This window comes from Haliotis cracherodii, unplaced genomic scaffold, assembly GCF_022045235.1.
Source record: "Haliotis cracherodii isolate W230 unplaced genomic scaffold, xgHalCrac1.p SCAF_4, whole genome shotgun sequence".
Classification (NCBI taxonomy): Eukaryota; Metazoa; Mollusca; class Gastropoda; order Lepetellida; family Haliotidae; genus Haliotis; species Haliotis cracherodii.
Window position 1 is genome coordinate 25,451,342 of NW_027266297.1, and position 25,042 is coordinate 25,476,383.

Sequence of the window (25,042 nt, forward strand, 5' to 3'; positions counted from 1 at the left end):
TTGATGGTGGCTAACAATGAAACAAACATGAAATGGCTATCCCTTGGTGATGTATTTGATACAGGTATTATAATTGTGTTCTGGACCTTAGTTTGCAGTGTTTGGCGACTGTTTTCAGCCGAGACCCGTTTTGATAACATTTGTAAGTTTTTGGCCAAATCAGTTTTCAAGTGTTTATTTTCTTTTGCTCGGCAGTTTAGTATAAGTATACTTTCTTGAGTGTTTGTGTGTTTTCAAAATTAAAAAGATAGAAAAATATCTGGCCGAATGGTGTAAAGAAAATGATATCGATCTTAACAAAAACTTTGAGAATTCCATTAGAAACAGTGTCATTTAATATAAGAAAGCAGTTGCCAAATCTATTTCACGCAAGAAAATAATTATTGCAGGGAAATTGATGTTTTGTTTACTTCTTACCCGGATATGTATATTTTCATTTTGGTGATTTAACCTTATACAAAAAAAATGTCAAACAGCTAAATGACACGCACGGGATAAAACCTACAGAAATAGAACAACTATGTAGGTGTCAATCGTCGACTACAAAAATAAGTAGATAAGGTTTCTTGGCAAATAAACATTAAATCCTAACCAAAAATCACTGGCATTCTCTAAGCCAGTTTCCCGAATAATTGCAATCCAAAAAAGCATGTTAAATCTTGCCTCCTGAAGCCGGGCGCTCAACTAGTCCCGACGTGTGTGTCCCTATCCGCTGAACCCATTGCTGAGTGTATCGCCATGTTTTTATTCACAGTACACCTCTAGGAATTAAAGTTTAGTTTATTACCTCAGTGAAAACACGGGGGGAGGGGGAGCACACACAAACAGCCCTGGAACAGCTCTGGAACCCCTATATATCGTGTCCCAGGAGAAAGTTCCGTCAGAACTCGAAAGGACTTGTTTTCCCATTAAAGATAAAACTTGTTGCAAATACTGTGATTCGACGAGTCGAGTTTCCTTCCACAAACGAAATACCGTGTCTACCATGTTCTGGCCTAACGTTTTTGACTCCAATTACATCTTGAATTATCTACAGTGATACTGGAAGGTAAATGAAGCGGGGAGACAAAGAACAACCTTGGTGCACACCACACGTAAGTGTATTATCAGGAGACAGAAGAGCAAGCGGACACATCATGCTAATGTCCCATGTAACATCTCAGCCAGTGCTGCATCATGGGGTACTGTGTGTTTAAGACATGTTAATGGCAAATGCTGTTTAAATTATGTTTGTTTAAAATATTTTTCAATCCGCCGGGATTTACGAATTTTAAAGCCGCGATTGTGTCATCCTGAAAATCAGTATTAAAGTCGATCAGCAACTGCATTGTCTATCAACTGTTTTTAGCCACGGTGTTATCTGGGTGTAGATTATGACCTGTATTTTTATGATGCATTAAAAACCACAGAGGACACATGCATTAGGGAGGTTAAGCACACATTCGTCACATCTGTAACATTGGATATGTTACTAGGGATGAGGTAAATAATAAAACATGTTGACATAATTCAAGTTTTGTTGTTCTGTTTTAACTTGAAAACCTACACGAGGGTCTGTGTGCAGCTTGTCATCACCGGAGGTCTGGGAGAGAGCAAATTATATTTCGTTTACTGACTAAAGAAGTAACACATATGCAGCTGAAAACTGCCAAACTGACTTGACGAACCTGAATAATTTTCTGAAGTATATGCTTTTCCGCAATGTCAGCATGTCAGTAATGTACATATTCATCAATACGATGGAATGCAGCGTATGTTAAAACTAATTATGAATATCACAGATATGGCTTTAGCTCTTCAATATCATACCTAAAGAAAGAAAGTGTAAATTATGGTATGTTGTCATTATTTTACTAATAATTAACATCACTGCTAGTATATGATTATAATTTACTTCAAGTCGTGGTGGGGAAAGTGGAACTATTATTTATCATAATGAATACAGTGTGATACAAATATAACCGCCAAAACCCTTTCCTTTATTGTAAGAAATTTCAGCTACATCGAATACGACCATAACATATACACGTGTTTTTGAATCGCTACGAAAAGGTGAAAAAATCATTAAAGGTACGTTTTCGGTAATAAACAAAACAGTTTTCATTTGTGAAAATAAACGTCCAGGGCGGGATGCATATGAAGAAGCATACTTCATGCTCAACATAACAATTTCTAAATTGAGAGTTTTCTATACCTGTCAAAGAATGAAATCTAAGCGTACATAATTTCAAAAGGAGTTTAAATCGCGGACACGTTCTGCATGGCACATTTAGGTATTGGTGCGTACTTCATAATGAATATGTTACTTGACATACAGCACTTGCAAGACATTAAGGAAAGGCTTTAAGCACCATTGTTAACAGTTCAATAAATATCTTGTCTATGTTTCAATAATATGTCCGTGTTGTGGTAGCATATATTTGCACATTAGTGTGTGCATGTGTGTGCATGTGTGCATGTGTGTGTGTGTGTGTGTGTGTGTGTGTGTGTGTGTGTGTGTGTGTGTGTGACGTGTATGTTTGATGTATATGCTACTCATTGAGTTAATGTGTGTGTATTATGTGTGTATGGTGCGTTCATCAGCATAATCCTTTTCCCATGATGATATCTACATAAACGCAACAGAATGTCGTGTAACGCTGCATTCAACACTATCTATAATACGGTCACTGAAATATACACAATTATAAATGAACATTATACATGTTTTGACGATTGAATTTTTAGTAAGTAAATGCGACAAATCCCTATCCATTATCACAGGAAATCTCTGCTAAAAGCAGATGCCCCAACGGTTACACCCATCACAAACACATGCAAAGACAAGACACTTGTTCACCGGAAACACAGGAAAACATAAAGTAAAAGTCAAATAGGGAATGGCACCAGACAGCATTTTGCTAACTGATGCGTCAAATTTGGATATGTCATCAACAGGAACTCTTTTAAAGAAACTCACGAATGCTTTGAGCTGGAGATTACTATAACGTCAATAAATGTTTTTTTATTCATTGATAATTTTATTTTATCTTGTATGCTACAGATATTTGAAAACGTAAGTTAACTATTGGATTCTAACTTACCAGTGCTTATGTTTGCAAACCATTGAAGACACGTCTTTCCTTTTCTATGTTGAATTGTTATCGTATACACTGAATCCTTATGTTGAAATTGGCACGAGGCTTGCAGCTGACTTTATTCATCAATAAACACGTTATAGATATAAACGTTTAAAGTTTAATCACTACAAATCGAGTTAACATTACTGCCACATGCTTGGGCTTGTATGAAACAAACAGCCCTTTATTTCTTGAACGTTAACAAAGCATGTCCTAAATATAAATACCCTTTAATCACGTATACTTCTCATTTATGTGAATCTGTTTTAATACAAGTACTAAAAATGTCAACAGAAAAAGTATTAAATATTCCTTGAAGGTGGTGAGTTCACGACCTTCTTGTGAGAAAGATGATAAATACGGCGACCCAAGAACGATAAAAATGTATATCCATGTGTGTTAGCGGGTGAACAAGTGCGGAGGTCGAATATATTACAAGGGAGGGCGGAGTCCTACATTTGTCAGTGGGGCGAAAGAAAGGTATTTGTGTGCCGTAATAGTAGATGCAAGTACCGCCTAATTGCGAGATTCAATTTCAAAATCGAATTTCCCTTTTGATCATTTCGCGAATAATTGTCGGCAAAACTGTTCCCTGTCAACGTTGGCTGTCATATGCTGACCACATGAGAGACGAGGGGATACTAGGTGCTCTACGCCCTCGGACAAGCACATCAAGAGGCTCTGCTCGGGCATTGGCGGGTCGCTGGTATAGCAATATCCCGTAATAAAACAATATGGGGGATTTCACAAGACGCGTTTTGCAACAGGTGTATAGCTCCAACAGCGAGCGGAATCTGCCAACGCATAAATCACTATGTTGATTCCACTGAGACGCGGGTATCTCAGATAAGGGCGAGTCATCCGAGATATAAGACATTATATGTCCCGCTGGGGTAGCTAATTACCGCTTTCCCGCATACTTTATCCAACAGAATCACCAATACTTGCAATGTACAAGTGTGCATGTGTGCAAGGCCGCACGTGCATTACACGCAATAAACACCGTAATGGACAACCTTGTCGATGTCAGTGGTGAAATCGACATATTTGTAAGTAGTAATTAGAAGGTTAAATGATACATACTCGTGCACGTGGAATGCGAGATAGGCTTAATGGCAGGGTTCTGTAATGGATCTAAAAGTCAAACTATGTACCAATGCACCAATATCTCCTGTGTACGTTCGTGAAGATCATCATTACATGTAGGGTAATAAAGCAAGCATAATCATCAGTCAATTGACACGATAATTGCAAATTTATCTGATAAATTTGTCGAGAATCTAGGAATAAGATGCCTATAAAATGGCACTTGAACCCGATGAAAGAACAGCGATATTAACGTTGCGTGTAATACTTACAATACAATGTTTAACATGAATAAAAAGTAAACTGATTGCATAGCCAGTAACCTTAGCCGTTTACTTAACTTAACTGAATCTTCTCTGGTATTTATATTCACATTATTCAAACTATGAACATAGATGACAAAAAATGACAGATATTGATACAAAGGGAAGAGGCTGTGTTTATGTAACTGTACCAATGTAAATAAGTTGTATTTAAAACAAACAATATATCTGATGTCAAACGTATACTATTATATTTCATTGACGAGTGCGTCAAACGTTTTTACATAAAATATGATTTTTGTTCCAATTTTGTTGTTTTTAAATTTCCAGTTGCTATGCTTTAGGCTGAGTGTCACATCAAATATGCATTTTCTTAGAATTTCTACTGAAATGATACATGTATTAGAGTGTTCTGCTATATGCTCGAATTATAACATAGATTTAAAGAAGGAAATTTATACTAACTGTTTTGCCGATAATCCAACTTCTTTTGCCGCAACATGGCAACCAATTTCAATAGTCCTTGCGAATTAAGTTACGGTAAAAGTCAATGATTATTCCTAATTATAATCCCAAACAGAAGCAAATAATTATAACGATACAAACTTATCTTCAAGCTTCGTGCCTAAGAGGTAATGATATTACACAGTGTCAATGTTTCAAGAAACATTGATATCTTTATTGGGACGAAATCCGATGATGTTTGACACAAAGTACGCATTTTGAAATACCCTAAAAGTCTGCGTGTTACCGACAATAGAACTTCAGCACTGTATTCCCATGGGGGCGCACCGACAAGGGATAAAAAAGATCTAAAGAAAACATATAAAGAGGTATAAAAATATAGAGAAGAATGCAGTAAATCGGAACACGCAGTTGTTGAGGATTTCCAATCGTTCTCCCCGTATTTGCAGCCAGTGTTTTGGCGTTACCCCCTCCTTCTGAAATTCTTCGAGGGGGGTCGTCTTCGCACCAATGAATTGCTGGTAATTATCACCAAATCTGTGAAAATCGTAAGCAGGACTGAGTACCTCACTCTTCCCCTTGTGTCACTCTTGATTCAAAGGGCGTGAAGATGGTTCTTCTCGGCCAATCAGAGGGCTCGTTACAAAGCCACGTTTGTCAAAGTTCGGTACACATGCGAACAATTGTGTGGAATAAAGCATATTCATAGGAGATCTGATGTATGCCGTGTAGGGGTCAGTGAATAGGAGATATGCCCGCCACACACTTCAAGTGAGCAATTAAGCAAGGTTTTGTTCCAAAAGGGTTTACCGTTGGTATTCTTCACACTACGAACGTTATTCGAACAGAGGTAAGTTGAACGATTCTTTTGATTTCATGTTGTGTTTATCGCTAAGAAAAGTGATTGATTTGGAATTTTACCCATTAAATATAAGATATTATTGAGGTGCACATACACTGCAAAAGTAATTCAGTAAAAGTGGTTAAAATTACAATAACAGGAATTAAAAGAACGCATTGTACAAGAGATTAATCTGATTGATTTAGCCTCGCCCCTCAGACATTCATCCTTCCAAGAAATGACACCACGATACATGTCACAATTACAATAGTTTTACAAATTGATTATTTGTAAGTTTGACCTATGTTTTAAAAGCCACAGCCCGGGAAATACATATATACTGTCCACTGCCTGTATAAAGGATATATACGGGATATGATAAAGAATAAATTCAATAAAATATATATCACGTAACGTGAATAATTCAAAATTCTTTACCGAGTATTTATCCATAATTCCATCTTCAGTGCAAATCCAAAGTCATTATTCAAACAATCAAGATATTGGCATATGGATTTTGTTTGTATAATTCAAATACAGAGGAAATAGGTCAATAGATAAATTAGTGGAGTAAATTGGGTTTACAAAGTCGCAAACCTGAAATATACTATTCGTGTTTTCCTATGGGAAACGCCAACTCAGTTCGATTATAATCTCGCCGCCATATGTCAAGATTTAGCCCTCGACTAGACAAAAAACATTTCTAAGTAGTATATTTGTAAATATTTGTGTTAGTACGCTTACCACGCTCCTGTTAAACACAGTTTTTAGAAAGTTGATATGATTCTCATTTTGTGTGAAAGCCACTGTCACTGCTGTGAAGCTGTGCGGATTACTAAATATTCACAACGATCAAACAGTTAGACCTATTTCGTCTCAAAACAGACATATTATTGAAACATAGACAAGAAACCCATTAAACTTTTTATCATTTTAAACAATGATGCTTACCTTTAAACCTTTCCTTAATGTCTTGCAAGAATGTCAGTTAAGATATTTATTTATGCTTTATTATGAAGTACGCTCCAATACCAACATGTGCCATGCAGTACATTTTCGCGACTTAAACTTCTTTTGAAATGATGTACGCTTTGATTTCCTTCTGTTACAGTTAAGAAAACTCTCAATGTAATCATTGTTATGTTAAGCATGTAGTAGGCTTCGTCATATCCATCCCGCTCTGGACGTTGCTCCCTGCATAGATTATTTTCACAAATAAAAACAGTTTTGTTCAACCAATACCTATGGATTTGTTTATTAAAGAAAACGTACCTTTAATGATTTAATCACTTTTTCATAGTGATTCATAAACACGTGTATATGGTATGGTCGGAATCGATGTAGATTTCTTTTAATAATAGAAGGTGTTTTATTTATATTACGCTGTATTCATTATAATATATAATAGTTCAACTTTCCTCACTACGACTTAAAGTAAATTATAATCATATACTAGCAGTGATGTTAATTATTACTAAAATAATGACAACGTACCATAGTAAACACTTTGCTTCCGTCAGGTATCATTTTGAAGAGCTAAAACCATAACTTTAACATTCATACTAATTTTTTCACATAAACTGTATTTCTTCATATTGATATATAAAGTTCATTATGGAGGTGATAATGGAGATGACCGAATGCTGACATTTAGGATTGGTAAATTTCATCGACATCTATCTTTTGATCTTTGTCATCATGTGAGACTTTCTCCCATATATTACCAGTTCAAAGTCACCACTATCTCATAAAAGTTAGATTCATCGCCGGGAAAGCCATAACATTATAACTACAAACTATTTAGCTTGACACAAAGAGACTCAAAGCCTAATAGCATGGATCTATGAATTTGTGACTGTACACATCGATATGCGATTTGCGTTATGCCCCCCTCAACCCCCCTCCCCCGTACTTCACACACACACACACACACACACACACACACACACACACACACACACACACACACACACACACACACACACACACACACACACACACACACACACACACACACACACACACACATGTATATATACTTAATATATATTAAGAATTTGGAAAGTGTTAAAGGTGATCGGGTATACTATGTGAAGACTCTTTAACAAAGTATTGGTGATATGTTTTCAACTGAAACTGCACCAACTGCAAATAGCTTCGCGGATTTTTGGACACCCCTCTTGCACGAGTATTCTTACCTAAGGCTCTGCTTGTCAGAAGCACCCTTTTCCAAACTGTTGTATCAACGCATGCATCATATAAATCAATGTCATTGACACCATATTTGTATGCTATTTATCAGTGTCGGTCGTTATTATTCATATAAAACTGTTAACATTAAATAGTTGGAAAACAAACTTCACTAGATAATATTTTCTACACAACAAAACGTAAGTTTCCAATATGCCCCTAACGAGTAATAGATTCGAAATTGTGTCTGACAGACACTACCTTGCATTGCTCATCGGAAATAAACGTGTAATTTACACAAAATATTAAAAAAAATAATTCATTAGGACATTGAAAATCACATTGACGGCCTCGTGTGAACTCTAAGTATGGATAAACGTGGAAGCCACAAGCATCAAATATGTAGCATGGACGATATGGTGTATTTATCCAACCAAAGAAATATTTGTTTATGATATGATTTCAGAGAATGGATTATGTAGCTACTACACCATATATCAATGTTTATAATGCTTACCTATGAGTTATCTACCACCCAATTACCTATTAAAACTGTAGGATTAAAATGCATGTAGATACTTATATTAAAAATATTATAATTAAAATGCATAACTAATACATACAATAGACTCTATGCAATCCAATACGTTCTGTGTAAAATAATGAAAATTAAAATGTCATGCTTATTAAATCGACATGGCAAAATGTATCACAGGGACCATGTTCTTATTATCTACTTTATTTACACGTATTGAATTAAGTAAATTTACAGGTACACAGTTACTATAATAACACCACAGCAAGCCAAATGTCAGGCACCACGACTCAAAGATTCGGAGAGTTTCCTCAGTGCAGTCTATTACTTCCACTGGCAAACATGTGCCGAACAGCCTTCTATGCAACTTAATAATTTTAGTATTTTCCATTATCTGACCTTTTTATAAAGATATTAAGCACACTTGAGAAAATACATTGACACTGCCATGGCGTCGGCACAACGAAGAAAAAGTAATAGTTCTGACGGCTCGATTTCAACATGGTGGCATCTTTAAGCAAGCTTTGTTTACCTAAGGAAAAGCTTAGCGCCAAATATACGTATTCAGTTTCCATTTGAAAACTTTTGAATGTCTATAGTGTACAGTAGTGCTGAGAGATAGGCCATGTGAGATAGAGGTTTCATCTTCTACAAGCAAGGATGTTTGAACGGAAGAACGATGAACTTCCTGAGATCGAGGGACGGGGCGAGGAAAATGTCGGCTAACAAGCTGCATTGTCTCGATACAAAAGTCATCTAAAATATGAGAGGTATGAGACAGTGGATCGACTTTTTTTAAATGCGAGGAAGATATCTGTATCTTCCTAACCACACCGAGTCTTTTCCTTCGAGGCTAAGCAAGAAGCTAAGGATTATATTATTCATATACAAGGTATGTCACTGTGCATGTGTCTTATATGATATATTATATCTATATAAAAATATTCCTAGCTATATTTATGAATCCAATCATATTGTTTTTAAAATGTTATAGGAGGAGATTAATAAAAATTAGATTAAATGGTTTATGAGTATTCTCTATGCTATATAAGTATGATAAAAACTTAGTAGGGCGTTTTGTTAGCTAAGTTATTCCAGAGCTTTTATAACGTTAAAAATGCACTTTATTTCCTTGTATATACACCATCATTTTATTTAAGAACAAAAGACAGAAATATTAAGAATTGCAACATTTATATATTTGAAGGTATATCTATGAGTCCCAAATTCTAACTGCCTATCAAAGACTGTATATCTATGATTTGAATGAGTTGAGATCATATGTACGATTTTGTAATGGTATTCCATGTTATATCTGCGTAGGTCTCGTCTACTCTGACAATGTTAGTAATCGACGCCAACGTGCGTACACACAGAACAAAGGTCTTTTCGTGAGAAGTGTGATGACAAGTGATGGTGTATAATGCTATTGCTATTACAAATTACAAATACCAAGTCAAGTAGATCAACATATATATTCTGGAACTGCAATGCGTGTCATCTCATACACACTCGGAACAACGACGGAGATGGCATGTTTGCAATTCACAAAATTCAGGTTCAAAATGCAAAGTACAAAACGTTATTGTTTTTATATATAATTTATATTATGTTATTACACATCATCTCCTCGCGATTCCCAACCGTATTATCCCGACAGAAACACAAAAGGAAGACATGATGAATATGAATTTCCATATCTTGTAATAAAAACACTTCATATTTAGAGAATCTGCAATGGTTAGCAGTATAAAGTCAAACGTCTACTTAAGGTGCAAATTAATCAATTCACAAATGGAAAAAAATAAGGCAAAGATTAAATTCAATTACCTTCCATGAGGAATCAACGGAAGACCAATGAGGCCACCGGGTGTTCAAAATGAACACCCGGGTCACTGTTTTGTGTGACGTCTATATCAAGTAAAAAACATTTATCATTGAAACTCTACTGCCATCAGTACAAACGCAAATGTAATATCAATCAAGGAAATATTCTTAAAGGTATTGGTCATTGATTAAAGTGAAGCTTTGTTAATCCGTAAAGCAATCGTCCGGATTAAAGAAATCTTGGATTGGGACTATTATTACTATATAAGTGTCCCAGACATTCGTCGTACGAAAGGACAAGTTTGCGGATTAACAGGATCCGTACTACAGAGGTATTGTTATAAACAGATGTTAGTCAGGACATAACTCTTGACGATCCGAGAATGTACCTATATGTAGTAGATGGCCCCCGGTTGTGACAGCATTCCTAAAATAAAGATAACAGTTTAATCACAGACCATGAAACAAGCATGTATTATGATTATTATCGTAACATTTTTCAAATACCTCAATTGTCAGATACCCAACAAACAGGAGAGGATTTACGCCGCTTGTTTGTTTTAGGCTCAACAATTGTCTTCTGTTTTGAATTATCATTCAGCCCCCATAAAATAGTTTCCCGTCTTTGATGAAAAAGATGCATCGTGTATTATGATAATTTGACGAAGCACGTGTCTTATCCAAACCGAATCGTCTAAACATTCTTATAAAAAGCATGTGTTTGTTAACATTTTGCTGCAAAACAACCTCGTTATGTCATAATTTATGGTCGATTACTAGACACAGGAGGTATTTTGAACGCTATAACACATGTCTATGTCGTGAGTCTGTAACACGGGTCTCAATAAGATAAATAAAGAAAGTATGAACTGTGATATCGCTATGTGCATTTTCTATACTTGATTGAGGGTTTATTTTATGTATAGTGAAGCCGAATATATTTATACAAAGGCACCAATTGTCTATGTACAAGTTATTTTTATAGTTCCGTCGAAACATTACAAGATGGTTTCAGTCTTATGTACCGATAAGGGGAACGCTACACAACAATGGTGATGTTTGAACCGACGTGAAACTATTTTAAATATGCGCACTACCGTTCAAAACAAACGTCTTCTCGATTGGCCACGGACGCGAACGCGAGGACGTTTATTTGAACAGTAGTGTATATCATGTACATTTCTTATAATCACAACATGTTTGTGGACACGTAGGTGTTATTTTGGATATTGATGTTTACTGAGTGGGATGCGGGTATAAGTAAACCTTTCTAGGACAATAGCGGAACTTTTGCATACCGGTCGCCATCGAATTTGGAGCAGTTATCGTGTGTATTTTATCAGGTTTCATCTTGTTTGTACATTAAATCATTTGATGGGGGTGGTGGTAAAAAAAAGAAGCTACTCTGTTCGTGAAAACACTTTGAAAGACAGAAATAAATCATTCACTCGACATGATCCAAAGAGTAATGTGATGTGTTATGGGACCAAAATATGAATGTTTGGTTGCTCTATTCAAAGAACAATATGTTTCGACCCCCCTCCCCCCATTCACACACAATCACACACGTACGCGAGCTCACACAGAGAGACACAGAGACAGAACGAGACACAGACAAACACACACACACACACACTCACACACACACTCACTCACCCCCCCCCACCCCACCCCCCCCCCCACCCCCCCCCTCCCCCCCCCACACACACACACTTTTAAATGGGCGGCATGGTGTATCCTAGACATGTTGATATCATGTCTCCCTATATTGTGTCAGTGTTGACCAATAACGATTGAATCATTAGTTAAGTGATAATTCTTGAAATGAATGAAAGATACTATACTCATGTCTGACCCCATGTGGTATTCTGTTCGCTATCATGAACTTTAAATTAAACACCGCGATGACTAATCACAAATACATTGAACTTTCACAAGTAATATTCAAGAAAAGACAACATTATAACAAAAAGGCAGGAAAAAATTCAAACCCAATAATTTATATTATTTATCATAACTAACGACTGATCATGCCTTTAGAATCTGTGATGTAGGGGTTAATTTATCCAGAGAATAGTTATTCGTTTATGATATTTTCTTTGCCTGTGCCCTGAGGAGTTGAACCAAAATTTCTCCGCTATTTCAGGTTGGTTAAGTTTATTTATGATTCCATTTAGGAATTTCGTCGACCATATAGAAGAACATGACCCTTTCCACCACATTCATCTACTTGAATCTTAATCTTCATTCCTCTGTGTTGTTCAGGGTCACCCTATCCCTTATAATGCATATAACAGTAACCTGCTTCTGTCGTTATCGGTGCCGGTGGTCCCGTTCAATGGTTGGAACTTTCAAGATGTGGGTTTGCCCAAAAGTAACCCCCTGGTGATCCTGGGTTAGAATGGCTCCCCAGCTACCTATGCTGGTCTTAAGTAGCGACTTAATGGACAGGGTGGTCAGACTCGGGGACTTGGCTGATTGTATGTCATCGTACCCGAGGGTGTGGATCGATCACGGGATTCCCTGGTCCAGACTCGATTATTTACGGCCGTCATATAGCTGGAATATTACTGAGTACGGTGTTAACCAACACACACACACACACACACACACGCACACGCACACACACACGCGCGCACACTCACACACACACACACAGCACGCACGCACGCACACACACACACACACACACACACATGTAAGTAACTCAGAGCTCCATGAAAATTTGTCATTTGCTATATCACATATATAACTTATATGGACTCGTTGGCACTTAAAATGAATTTGATCTCATAATGTCATTTTAATTTTAAGCATTGTAGCCTATATAATAAAATTTTAAAAATAAACTGATTGAAGTTCATACTGCCATGTACATATGTTATGTTGATTTGTAAATTTAACAATAGCTGCTGACATATATTAATATGTGTCGGTTACACGTGCATATAAAACGTCAAAGCCAGAGAATAATCAGCCTCGACTATCTGCCCCCAAAAAACCATTGGGTGTAAAAGGCAAAGCATTGTTGACCGGATTACTGAACATCGGTGATGAAACCAGGTGTTCGCAAAAGGCTAACGCGTGTAATGGATCCTTGAACCTTCAATACTAGGAAACAAAGCGGCCAAATGTACATGATATGAGGTCGCATGTATCCTTCCAAACCCAACAGAACACTATCCAAGACAATATTGAGGAACTGTCGATGGATACTTCCTATAGCCGGACTAATAAGGAACTCTACCAACCAACAATCATTGAAATCTTTACCTGGCACAAATTAACACCAGCCAAGTTCTTCATAATGTTTATAGTAGTAACAATTCTCAGTCCCAAGTAATGCCAAACCTTTCCTCCAAACCCCTCTGAAACCCAGGGAACGCACATGCTATCCATTTAAAAGACTTCCCAATTCACAAATTCTCCAGGTTGCAATTTTCTCTGTACTGTATGAGGACTGTTTCCGTATGGGGTGCACCCGGGAGACGGTCCGCTCCCCGCTCTGTCTATGTTCTTGTGTCTGTGTACCTTTGCCTCAGGCTTGGGGAGGGTTGAGCTATACCACGTGCAGCAAAGCCTACACTTTCCCTCAGGGGTGGGGCCCAATCAGGTAGACTGTCTGCAAGTTCGCTAGGGATCAATATCGACTATCAACATAAACAAAGAACAGTTTAGAACACCCATAAGACACAGATTTGGTTAATTACATCAAGAGATGTACAACTATCGACATATAAGAACGAAACTGCTAAGGGCACTGGCCTCGTGTTTAATGCTTTTTGGACAACTGGGATGAGCTGTTTGATGAGCGAGTTAGTGAGTGTGGATGTTAGTGACTATCACCGTTTAGCCATGACATGAAATGGGGACGTCAAGAAGGGGATTCACGAACCAACATTTACACCACTCACTTCGAGCAACTTCGACAGAGGGGTGATGACATGGTTACCTTCGAATACAAATTCCTCGAAATTACAGTAAACTACGGTTATAACGAATTTTAGTTCGTTATAACCGTTGGTCGTTATAAGAATAAACACAACATATCCACAACAAATGGCCAGGACAGAAACAGTTCGTTATACTCGGTAGTTCCTTATAAGCGTGGTCGTTATAAACGTACTTTACTGTAATGGATAAATGAATGCATGAATAAATTAAAATCAATATTTGTTTTGTGAGATTGGCTACAGCATTATGGTGATTCTTATGCTCTGCACAGGGGCCTGCTTATCATTGTTCAACGTTGAAATCCGAGCACGGTCACCAATGATTCCATCGGGACTTGACCCAGTCTATATTCCAGTGCCCGTTGGTAATCATTAAGTAGTAATCCCCACCACCGATTGCAGTCTAAATGTTGAGAGAAATCTGATACGTAAAAGAAAAGGCTGGACAAAGTTTGAGCACGGTATCCCCCTGGTAGTGGCTATCACCTGTGTTCTGACGAGCCTCACCGTAGGGAACTAGAGCTCTTTCGGAACACAAGCCTTGGTCGAGACGCCAAGCAATTTCCGTCCTGCTCAGATGAAAGAGTTTTGAAGGTGACGCCGAACCCTGTCACTACGCTGTAAATGTCACATGCATGGTATTTGAGGGTTTGTAGTGCTTTTGAAAAATTGTTTTTGTTTTTATCCCGTTAAACTTTCATTACATGGGGTCGGACGTCATATTGAGTCTCACATATTGCGTCTTTATTCAGTTGCTAAGAATGATTGTCGCCGTTGTGAAATGAAAGGGAATTACTTTGATCGGGGAAACATCTTCGTGGGTGTTCTGGGGTAGAATGTGATCCATGAACCCCATGACTGTGACCCTGTGGGGGTCGTAGGGTAGAATTGTACCCCCTGCTTGACACCCCGTGGGAGATCTGCGACACCCTCAGTCGTACCCCATGCTCTAGTCCAGCGGATGACCCATGGTAGTAGAGCCCCATGTACCCCAAGTTTGACACCCCGTGGGAGATCTGCGACACCATTAGTCGTACCCCATGCTCTAGTCCAGCGGATGACCCATGGTAGTAGAGCCCCATGTACCCCATGTACCCCAGTTTGACACCCGTGGGGATACCGGGGCATGTAATGTATACACCTCATGCTTGTCGCTGGAGTCGACTAAAACTCGGACCATGTGGGTAAAACGTTTAACCTGAAATATTGTAACGTTGTGCCCTGAAGACATGGCAAGTTGTTCATGCTATCAACCACTAGTTAGTCTGGTTCGAATTCTATCTTTACAATAAATTTAGGCACCAAAGTACTGATGTTGCTTTAGCATTGAAAAACAACTATACATAATGGTTTAGGCTTTGTTTCAAATGAGGGGCGGTCGGGTAGCCTAGTGGTTAAAGCTTAGCTCGTCACGCCGAAGACCCGGGTTCGATTCCCGACATGGGTACAATGTGTGAAGCCCATTTCTGGTGTCCCCCGCCGTGATATTGCTGGAATATTGCTAAAAGTGGCGTTAAACCACACTCACTCACTCACTTACTGTTTCAAATGATTGTTTCTGTAGTTAGACAGTATATTTAGTTTAACATATCCGATTCACGGTATTCAGAACATGCCACTGTCAGACACATCCTCTCATTTTTAAATCATTAATATTATGTAGTCGTTCCCTGCCGAATGGTTGATAGGTTGTACACGTGGTATAACGTGGTATAGTTGCCAACTTGCAGTGATACTACTTGGTAGCGATGCCACTTGGTCGTGTTATCACGTGGTATAGTTGACACCTTGTAGTGATACCACTTGGTAGCGGTGCCAATTGGTAGTGTTATCAGGTGGTATCGTTGACACCTTGTAGTGATACCACTTGGTAGCGGTGCCACTTGGTCGTGTTATCACGTGGTATAGTTGACACCTTGTAGTGATACCACTTGGTAGCGGTGCCACTTGGTCGTGTTATCACATGGTATAGTTGCCAACTTGCAGTGATACTACTTGGTAGCGATGCCACTTGGTCGTGTTATCACGTGGTATTGTTGACACCTTGTAGTGATACCACTTGGTAGCGGTGCCACTTGGTCGTGTTATCACATGGTATAGTTGCCAACTTGCAGTGATACTACTTGGTAGCGATGCCACTTGGTCGTGTTATCACGTGGTATTGTTGACACCTGGTAGTGATACCACTTGGTAGCGGTGCCACTTGGTCGTGTTATCACATGGTATAGTTGCCAACTTGCAGTGATACTACTTGGTAGCGATGCCACTTGGTCGTGTTATCACGTGGTATTGTTGACACCTGGTAGTGATGCCACCTGGTAGTGATGACACCTAGTATATGTCACGTGGAAGCAGTTGTGTAGAATTTTCAGCTAAACCTCCTTAACTCGAACCTCGGTGACTCAGTAAATTACTTAACTCGATGTTACTTTATGGTCCTGTGAGATTTAAAAATTCTTATAGAATAGCTTTACTCCGTTTGTTTCGAAATACTGATAACTCGAACTCGACATATCGTTGAAGGTCACCAGGGCTTCGAGTTTAGGAGGTTTAATTGTAGTAATAATCAGGGCACAACAGTATATGAGTGAGTGAGTATGGTTTTACGCCGCTTTAGCAATATTCCAGCAATATCACGGTGGGGGACACCAGAAATGGGCTTCACATATTGTACTCATGTCGGGAATCGAACCCGGTTCTTCGGCTTGGCGAGCGAACGCTTTAACCACTAAGCTACCCGACCACCCCCAACAATTTGTATTAAGAAGATATGACACATTGTACAAAGTATGCTTTTTTAACATAAGGTGTTTGAAATTGTTGCCGAATTTGATTTCTCTGTTGATATATTCATTTCATCATGCACAGAATATGTTTTTCTAATGCTATTGGCTGTATTTTGGTCCCATGTCCTGTTTACTTAATTAAATCTGTTAATGTTTGATATATATTTTCATAGCACCCATATTACAGTGACATTATCTGTTTCAGATGAGCGAGGGGGAGACTGACACCACCTGTCTAGACTCGCAGAGTGACGAGTATTTGGATATAGAGGACATTGATGATGGCGACGGCGACGTTGACGGTGACGTTGACGGTGACGACATCGACGACGAAGATCTGACCAACAAATCCGGTGGCGAAGCCGGTGGCAAATCTTCATCCTTCCCCCAACGCCGAATGCTGAGGACGCCAAAGTGTGCTCGTTGTCGTAATCACGGTGTCGTGTCGTGTCTGAAGGGGCACAAGCGTTACTGCAGATGGCGGGACTGCCAGTGCTCCAACTGCCTACTGGTGGTGGAGCGACAACGAATAATGGCGGCACAAGTAGCTCTACGAAGGTGAGAGGTGCAAGTATAGTATGACTGAGGGTGGGGTTAAAGAGGGTGAGGCTGGGAACAAGAGGGGGAAGGGTGGTGGTGGTTTCAAATTGAAAGCTTTAGGGCTATTCCTACGAGTAGCTCTGTCACATGAAAAGAAACAAACGACCTGGAAGCAGGAAATTTGATATACCTTCACGAGAATCTGTTGATTCTAGTTTTCTAGTTTTCTAGATTCTAGAATCAACAAATGCGAGTTATTTCTCCGACATCAGCCACGTTATTGTTAATATATAATGTGGCTATAATTTTAATAAATGACCTACAGTTGCGTCAGTTGTACTTGTACAAACTGCTCATTAAGAATGGCCAATGAATTCCTGGCTCAGAATCAAGTGCAACAACGATAGCGTGAGGTCACAGACTGAGTTAAGGTTCCATAAATGATAACGCCGGGTTTTCGGGAAATGGATGGGCATCTTGTTGTTCATAAAAAGGAAGGTTAACGTGGTGTGAAGTAAACTTTGGATAGTATAGTTAGAACATACGGGTGAGATATCAGTAGTGAGGTATACTTGAAAATGTGCCATGTAATATGTTATGACGTTAGGACACTCTGACTCGCTGACTTGGTTGATGCATGTCATCGTATCCCAACTGCGTAGATGTTCATGATGTCAATCATTGGATTGTCTGGTCAAGACTCATTTCTTTACACACCGTCGTCATTTAGCTGAAATATTGCTACGTGCAGTGTTAAACAAAAAGTACCATTTCAAACCGCCATATGGAATTCTAGTCTGGGGGAAATTAAATTGACTATAAAATAATAGCATCACAAATACCTCAACTGGTAACAGCCCACTGATACAGTACATGTATTACTCAATCATTAGTAGTGACAACGTCAAACTGTGAAAGAACAATCTGAATGATTAATACCAAGTGCATTTCACTAAAATATGTTAATATCACCTTGTCGCGTCTGGCGTTATCATGTCAACAATAATTTATTTTCAAGGTTAATTATCTTATCAAATTAGCAAGCTTTCATAAACAAAAGTAGAATCACACAAACGCTTACCTCGCGCGACACGTGCAGTACGTGCTGACGTCCGATAGTGCGTGTAACGTTACCAATTAGCGATATGACATTTGCACTCTGTGTAGCTCTGGGCTAAACCTGAACCCAATATTATAAGAAACATAATTGTCAATGATAAAGCGTGTCGTAATAAACATATAAACAAGCAGCCTTTAACATTTATAGCTACAGGAAATGATTAATCTGTTACGAGACTTTGAACTGATATATGGACCCTCACGCCTATGAACCCAACGCACGATATAGTGGCATCATTGATAATGTTAATTCCCCAGCCCAAATAAACGCTTATGGCAAAACATCTTAACTTGTTAACAAGGGATGCATTTGCAAATGAAAATAACCCCAAGACACGGTGAAACTATGCATGTTTACTGCACACGAAATCATAAAATAATCAAAATTGCCTCAGACACACCCAATCAATCGTCAGTGTATATTGTTTTAGTGTTTAGGCTAAACCTGTACAAGTTGACAATGTGTGTTCTTGCAAACTTAACATATGACAAAAAGAAATTAATCTTGCTGGTTGATTTACATAGGAGTGCAATTCCATGCCAACCACTTAAAGTGCATTCATTGAGACAAACGTCTTACTGAAAAAAGTAATCATTTATTGACCCAAGAGAATATGATTCAGTCAGAGGTGTGATAGTTTTGGTTTCAAAACGATATTACTTCAGCCATATTACAACTTTGATAACATGAACTGGCTTCACATAATGTAGCCACTTTGGGAATTGAACACCTGGTTTTCTCCGCGAAGAGCTAATCCATTACCCTGATTCCCCAATAACCAACCCAACAGATGGCATCAGTAATTACTTGTTTGTCAATAATATTGTCTATATATTGAATTGTTATATATGTAAGAATAAATATTGGCCTCAATTAAATTAATACATTTGTGAATATGGGGTTCAATAAACTTCATTTATTTTTCTAAGTATTTCACTTTCATCGATACGCTTTGTCTGTGATGTTTACTATAATTATTATTTCCTGCCTATATTGACAGCGTTTGATGAATGTACTATTTGTTATATGGTTGAGATATCGCTGATGTAAAAGCACAACTAATTCACGTTCTTGTATGTTTCCTACACACATTTACAGATCGCACACTATATGTTTAGTTTATGTCGTGCACAGAGTATTACAGGGCGGTCGGGTAGCCGAGTGGTTAAAGCGTTCGCTCGTCACGCCGAAGACCCGGGTTCGATTCCCGACATGTGTACAATGTGTAAAGCCCATTTCTGGTGTCCCCCGCCGTGATATTGCTGGAATATTGCTAAAAGCGGCGTAGAGTATTACATGCCATACGGAAAGTTCCAAAGGTCATTCTTTAAGTATTACTGGTCACATACTATGTGTGACTATTGCTATAGCATTACTAGTTATGCACCAAGTGTTACATATCATCCACAAAGTATTGCTAGTTATGCACCAAGTGTTACATATCATTCACAAAGTATTGCTAGTTATACACTGATAGTTACATCTCATTCACAAAGTATTACTAGTTATGCACCAAGTGTTACATATCATTCACAAAGTATTGCTAGTTATACACTGATAGTTACATCTCATTCACAAAGTATTACTAGTTATGCACCAAGTGTTACATATCATTCACAAAGTATTGCTAGTTATACACTGATAGTTACATGTCATTCAAAGTATTGCTAGTTATGCACTAAGAGTTACATGCCATTCACAAAGTATTACCAGTTATACACAAAGTATCACATATTATACACAGAGTATTACTAGTTATACATGAAGAGTTACAGTTATACATAAAGTATTGTTGATGATAGACAAAGTGTTACATGTTATACACAAAGTATTACTAGTTATACATGAAGTGTTACAGTTATACATAAAGTATTGTTGGTGATAGACAAAGTATTACAAGTTATACACAAAGTATTACAAGTTATACACAAAGTATTACAAGTTATACACAACGTCCTACACATCATTCACAAGACATTACAAGCTACACACAAAGTGTTTCACGTCAAGTGCTCCTCTACTGTTGCAGGCATCAGGCCACGGAGATGACGGGACAGATGAAGGCCAAGGTGAAGAGTGCCGCCTCTCTGCTGCAGCAGCGGAAACTCCTGCAGAGGAACCTCCGAAGTCTGCAGCAGCACTCCCTGTCCCGCGACATCCTCACCAGTAAGTACACCTACTGTATCTACAACTTCTACGTCGTCTACGCTATCTAAATCGTCAACAACAAATACATTATCACAACATCTTCAACATCTACATCTTCTCCAACATCATCATCTACAACAAATACTTTATCAAACAACATCTACATCATCATCATCATCATCATCATCATCATCTACAACATCTACACCATCTCCAACATCTACAACATCTTCATCATCAACATCTACATCATCTACAACATCATAATCATCTGGAACATCTACATCATCTACATCAACTACAACATCTACATCATCTACAACATCTTCAAAATCTGCAACATCTACATCGTCTTCAACATCATCACCTGCAACAACTACTTTTTCAAACAACATCTACATCATATACATCATCAACAACATTTTCATCATCAACAACATCTACATCATCTACAACAAATATGTATACAGGGTAGTGGACGCATGCACATGCGGCACCGACAGCGATTGATTTTCTATATAATGTAATGATTCTCATGGTGCTCGCTGATATTCTTAGTCAGTCACACAGAAACACCAATAGGTTCGATATAGTCACAATGGTGATCTATCACGATTCTCTCTCTCCAGGTATATCATGAACGATTTTATAATGTAACTACAGAAACATATTTGAATCACTTGACAGACTTTCACTCGAATAGAAAACACAACGTGAGTTGTAAGATATTTGTTTGATTTATTCGAGAGTAAAAAGTGAGACGACTTTCCGAGGTTAAACAATTTTTGTTGAAACATTATATACTAAAATACTCAAGGACATACCAATGTGAAGTATTATCACCCACTGCCGCTTAAGTGTAAGGTCGATTTGACTGACTGTGTATGTATGACCCTGTCACTATCACAAGATTAAAAGAGTCACGTCTCCGACGATTTGGCAGTCCTCGCAAAATCTCTCAAATACCGCTGTGGTTGTGTGTTTGTGCCTACTCTGCATCCTGAGATCTTTACTCAGAGAGGCATCGTTTCGGGGTGAGAGATCTGATTTTAATTAGATTGATGGGTACCAGGCCGTTTGAACATGGTCCCATTTAAATCACAGCCACGTGGATTGATGGGTTTATCGATCACATTTGCTTGAACAATGAAAATGCGTTTGTTTAAGGTTGGGGTTAAAATCCATTTTTTTATAAATGGACACAAAAGGAAAGCGTATTTGAATTTCTCCGACAGTGACTACCGTTGCTTAAGAATACCACTGCAGAAGAATCTATAAAATAGCCGGGATGCTCGATTGGTGGTAACAGGAACTTGCTGGCACCATCGAAATGGAATGCCAACACAATCAATACCAAAACAATCGGTATAGAGAGTAATTCCCCAATTTATCAACTTTGTCAGACGTTTTTTTTTCTTTTTTGTGGTATCTGAAGTTTCCGTTGCTCACTGTACCATACATCACTGTGATGAAGCATCTAACATTGAATAATAGGTTACAGTTCCTTTCACAACATATTACAGTGGATTAGAAAACTCCATGGCAGATCACGACAGACACAGTGTAGATGTATACATTTCCATCAACACTCGCCAGTCGCTCGTTCCAAATATAATCCCTGCTGTACCGTACGTTACATCGAAGATAAAAACACATTTATTCAGTAAGCTACACCCAAAAAACAGGTTCACACTTGCACATCCTCTAACACCGGATACGTATTCCCTTCTCCGTGGTGTGATGGAAGCTAAGGAATTGTTGTCGTTGTTAGTTTTATTACAACCATCTGCCATTTGATCAGAGTTGTTGCATAGGGGGCGCTGCCTTTGGTGTAGTGCGCCCCCTAGCGAGTGATATAACCCATCTGTACCCACCCAACTGATTTGTTACTGTTCTTGTTCTTGTGTCGGGATTAAGGTTACTCAAAAAACACCTCGGAGAATTTCAAGGAGCGTAGTGATAATATGATGCTTATGTTGAGATTTACTTTATCTTCAATGTATATCTTTGGTTAGAGGGTGTTGTATACATGGTGTTTGAGTTCACTGTGTAAGGCGAGTCAGATCAGGGCACATCCCACGGTGGGGGCGGGATCACAAACACCCTTTCATCTTGTAAAACATGTAATCCCGTGTACAGTGGGAATGCCAGGAGGAAAGGAATTAAAACTACAGGAATGTGTGACTGATAGAGTATTCAGAGTGGGTCTCTCGTATCTAGGATTATACGAGAAGGAAGATTATGTGGATGATAGTTTGTTAAACTTTGACAAAACAACTCGACAATGGGGTTTAATAAGTAATTCGCAATATTGAAATTTGACGTCACAGGTTATGAAACAGGCTTAATTATTAATATTTGAAAACCTAGTGTCAAACTGGCTAAAGTGTGTGAAGCCGATTTCTGATGTCCCCCGCCCTGGTATTGCTGGAATATTGATGAACACGGCAGAAAATCCAACTCACTCACTTACAAAAATATATAGAAAAGAACATGTGTGGGAAACATCTAGTAAGGTATCGTTGAAAACATTTAAACATTATTTTTATCGGACTGTGTGTGTATATGTTTCTTAAAATTCTACTGGACGTTTAAACTCCATAAACAAAGCTGTTAGCGGCTATATCATCCTTAGTACGTATATGTGTGTAAGCATACTGGAGTGGATCCGATGGCGTGGTTTGAAAGACTTTAAGTGAAAGTCGCGAAAGCTATAAGGTAGTAGCATAATGAGGCGTAATAATTCAGATAATTCGTAATCTCTCTTTCTTTAAAGATGACACTATATGAATTTCCACTGATGTAATCTTCTGTTGCCAGGTTACCGTGCCCGACTACACGCCCTCCCCCAACCGGAGTCCCTCCGTACCATGGTACCCTATATGAACGAGAGGATGAGGAAGAGGAGGTGCTTCGCTGACAAGGAGTTGGAGCTTGTCATGCTGGAAAGAGAGAGACAGGCAGAAATCGTAAAGAGTCGTGAAGCAGGGGAGACAACTCCCATCCGGAATATAGAGCTGTCCAAATCACGTCTTCTCGTAGGCAATATGACGCCACGAGAGTTTCTTCAGAGAATTTTCCCAACTCACAATCCCAATGTGCTGGAGTTGGTTTGGCAAGGCTGCGGTGGAGATCTTGAACGGGCAATAGAACAGTTGGCCTCTGGATTAAAATCAGAGGCTCTTGCTCCAGTTAGGCAGCATCAAGCTCTAGCGGCGAAAATGATGCCATATCAGTTTCCTGTGCCAATGATAGGATTAAAATCTCCCCCTCCAGAACTAATTCCTAACGTCCATATGCAGAACTCTCTATGTGCAATGAACTTCCCACCATGGGCGCTGCAAATGAATATGGCGGCTGGTGTGTTCCCAGCATGCCCCACAGTACAGATGCACACGGCGCAAAGTTCGGGCCGGAAGTCAGAGACGAACCACGTGGACATGAGGAAAGCTATAAGTACAGAAGATTTGATTGCTCGACGATCTGCCTTTCAGTCCCTACTCCCAACTCCGTCTCAGTCCTGTGTGTCTTCGGACTCTGTTTCCGTCCTCAGTGACAGTAGTTCCCCCAGTCCCCACAGTCCTCATAGTCCACATAGCCCACACAGTCCGGCCTCCTCAAGTGACGAGGCGGGGGATGTGTACACGAAGATAGTGAAAGCGGCGCCTCTGAAATTCTCGGTGGAATCTATAATAGGAAAATGACGTGCTGAGGACCCCGTTGTCCTGCGGTTGTGATAAATGATGGTCTGCATGTTGGATAGATCTGAGAGACCACAACTTTTTGCCCAAGTGGATACTATATCCCACCAATGCAATTGTCCCTTATAACAACAATCCTACAATCAATAAGCTGAAAAGTAATGTTTTCTGGACGAATTCTAAGAGTTAGATTCTTCTTCATCAAATATCAGAACAGATTGTTAATCCATTGCAGCTCGTGATTTTTTGTTGTTGATTGCATGAATAAAACAATCCATTACAATTATGGAACACATCCGTTAATCTGTCTCTATTGTCAAAACATTAGTACTGACATTTTTTGGAAGATATGAAGGACATCGACAGCACACAGCCATTTAGTGCCTCCCGTCGACATTTCAAAGCGTGTTTAGTGTACATATATGTTTCTGTTGTATATATCTTGCCTTGTGTACATGCGTCAGTTTT

General features: G+C 38.8%; 1 protein-coding gene across 1 annotated transcript; it reads left to right on the forward strand.

Moving 5' to 3' along the window:
• The first annotated feature begins 5,653 nt into the window (after window positions 1-5,653).
• Window positions 5,654-25,042, forward strand: LOC139479956 (doublesex and mab-3 related transcription factor 3, truncated-like). Its single transcript, XM_071262903.1, has 4 exons — window positions 5,654-5,783; window positions 17,271-17,623; window positions 20,755-20,891; window positions 23,694-25,042. Exons 2-4 carry the CDS (start codon window positions 17,271-17,273, stop codon window positions 24,575-24,577), a joined length of 1,374 nt encoding a protein of 457 aa, XP_071119004.1. The 5' UTR covers window positions 5,654-5,783; the 3' UTR covers window positions 24,578-25,042.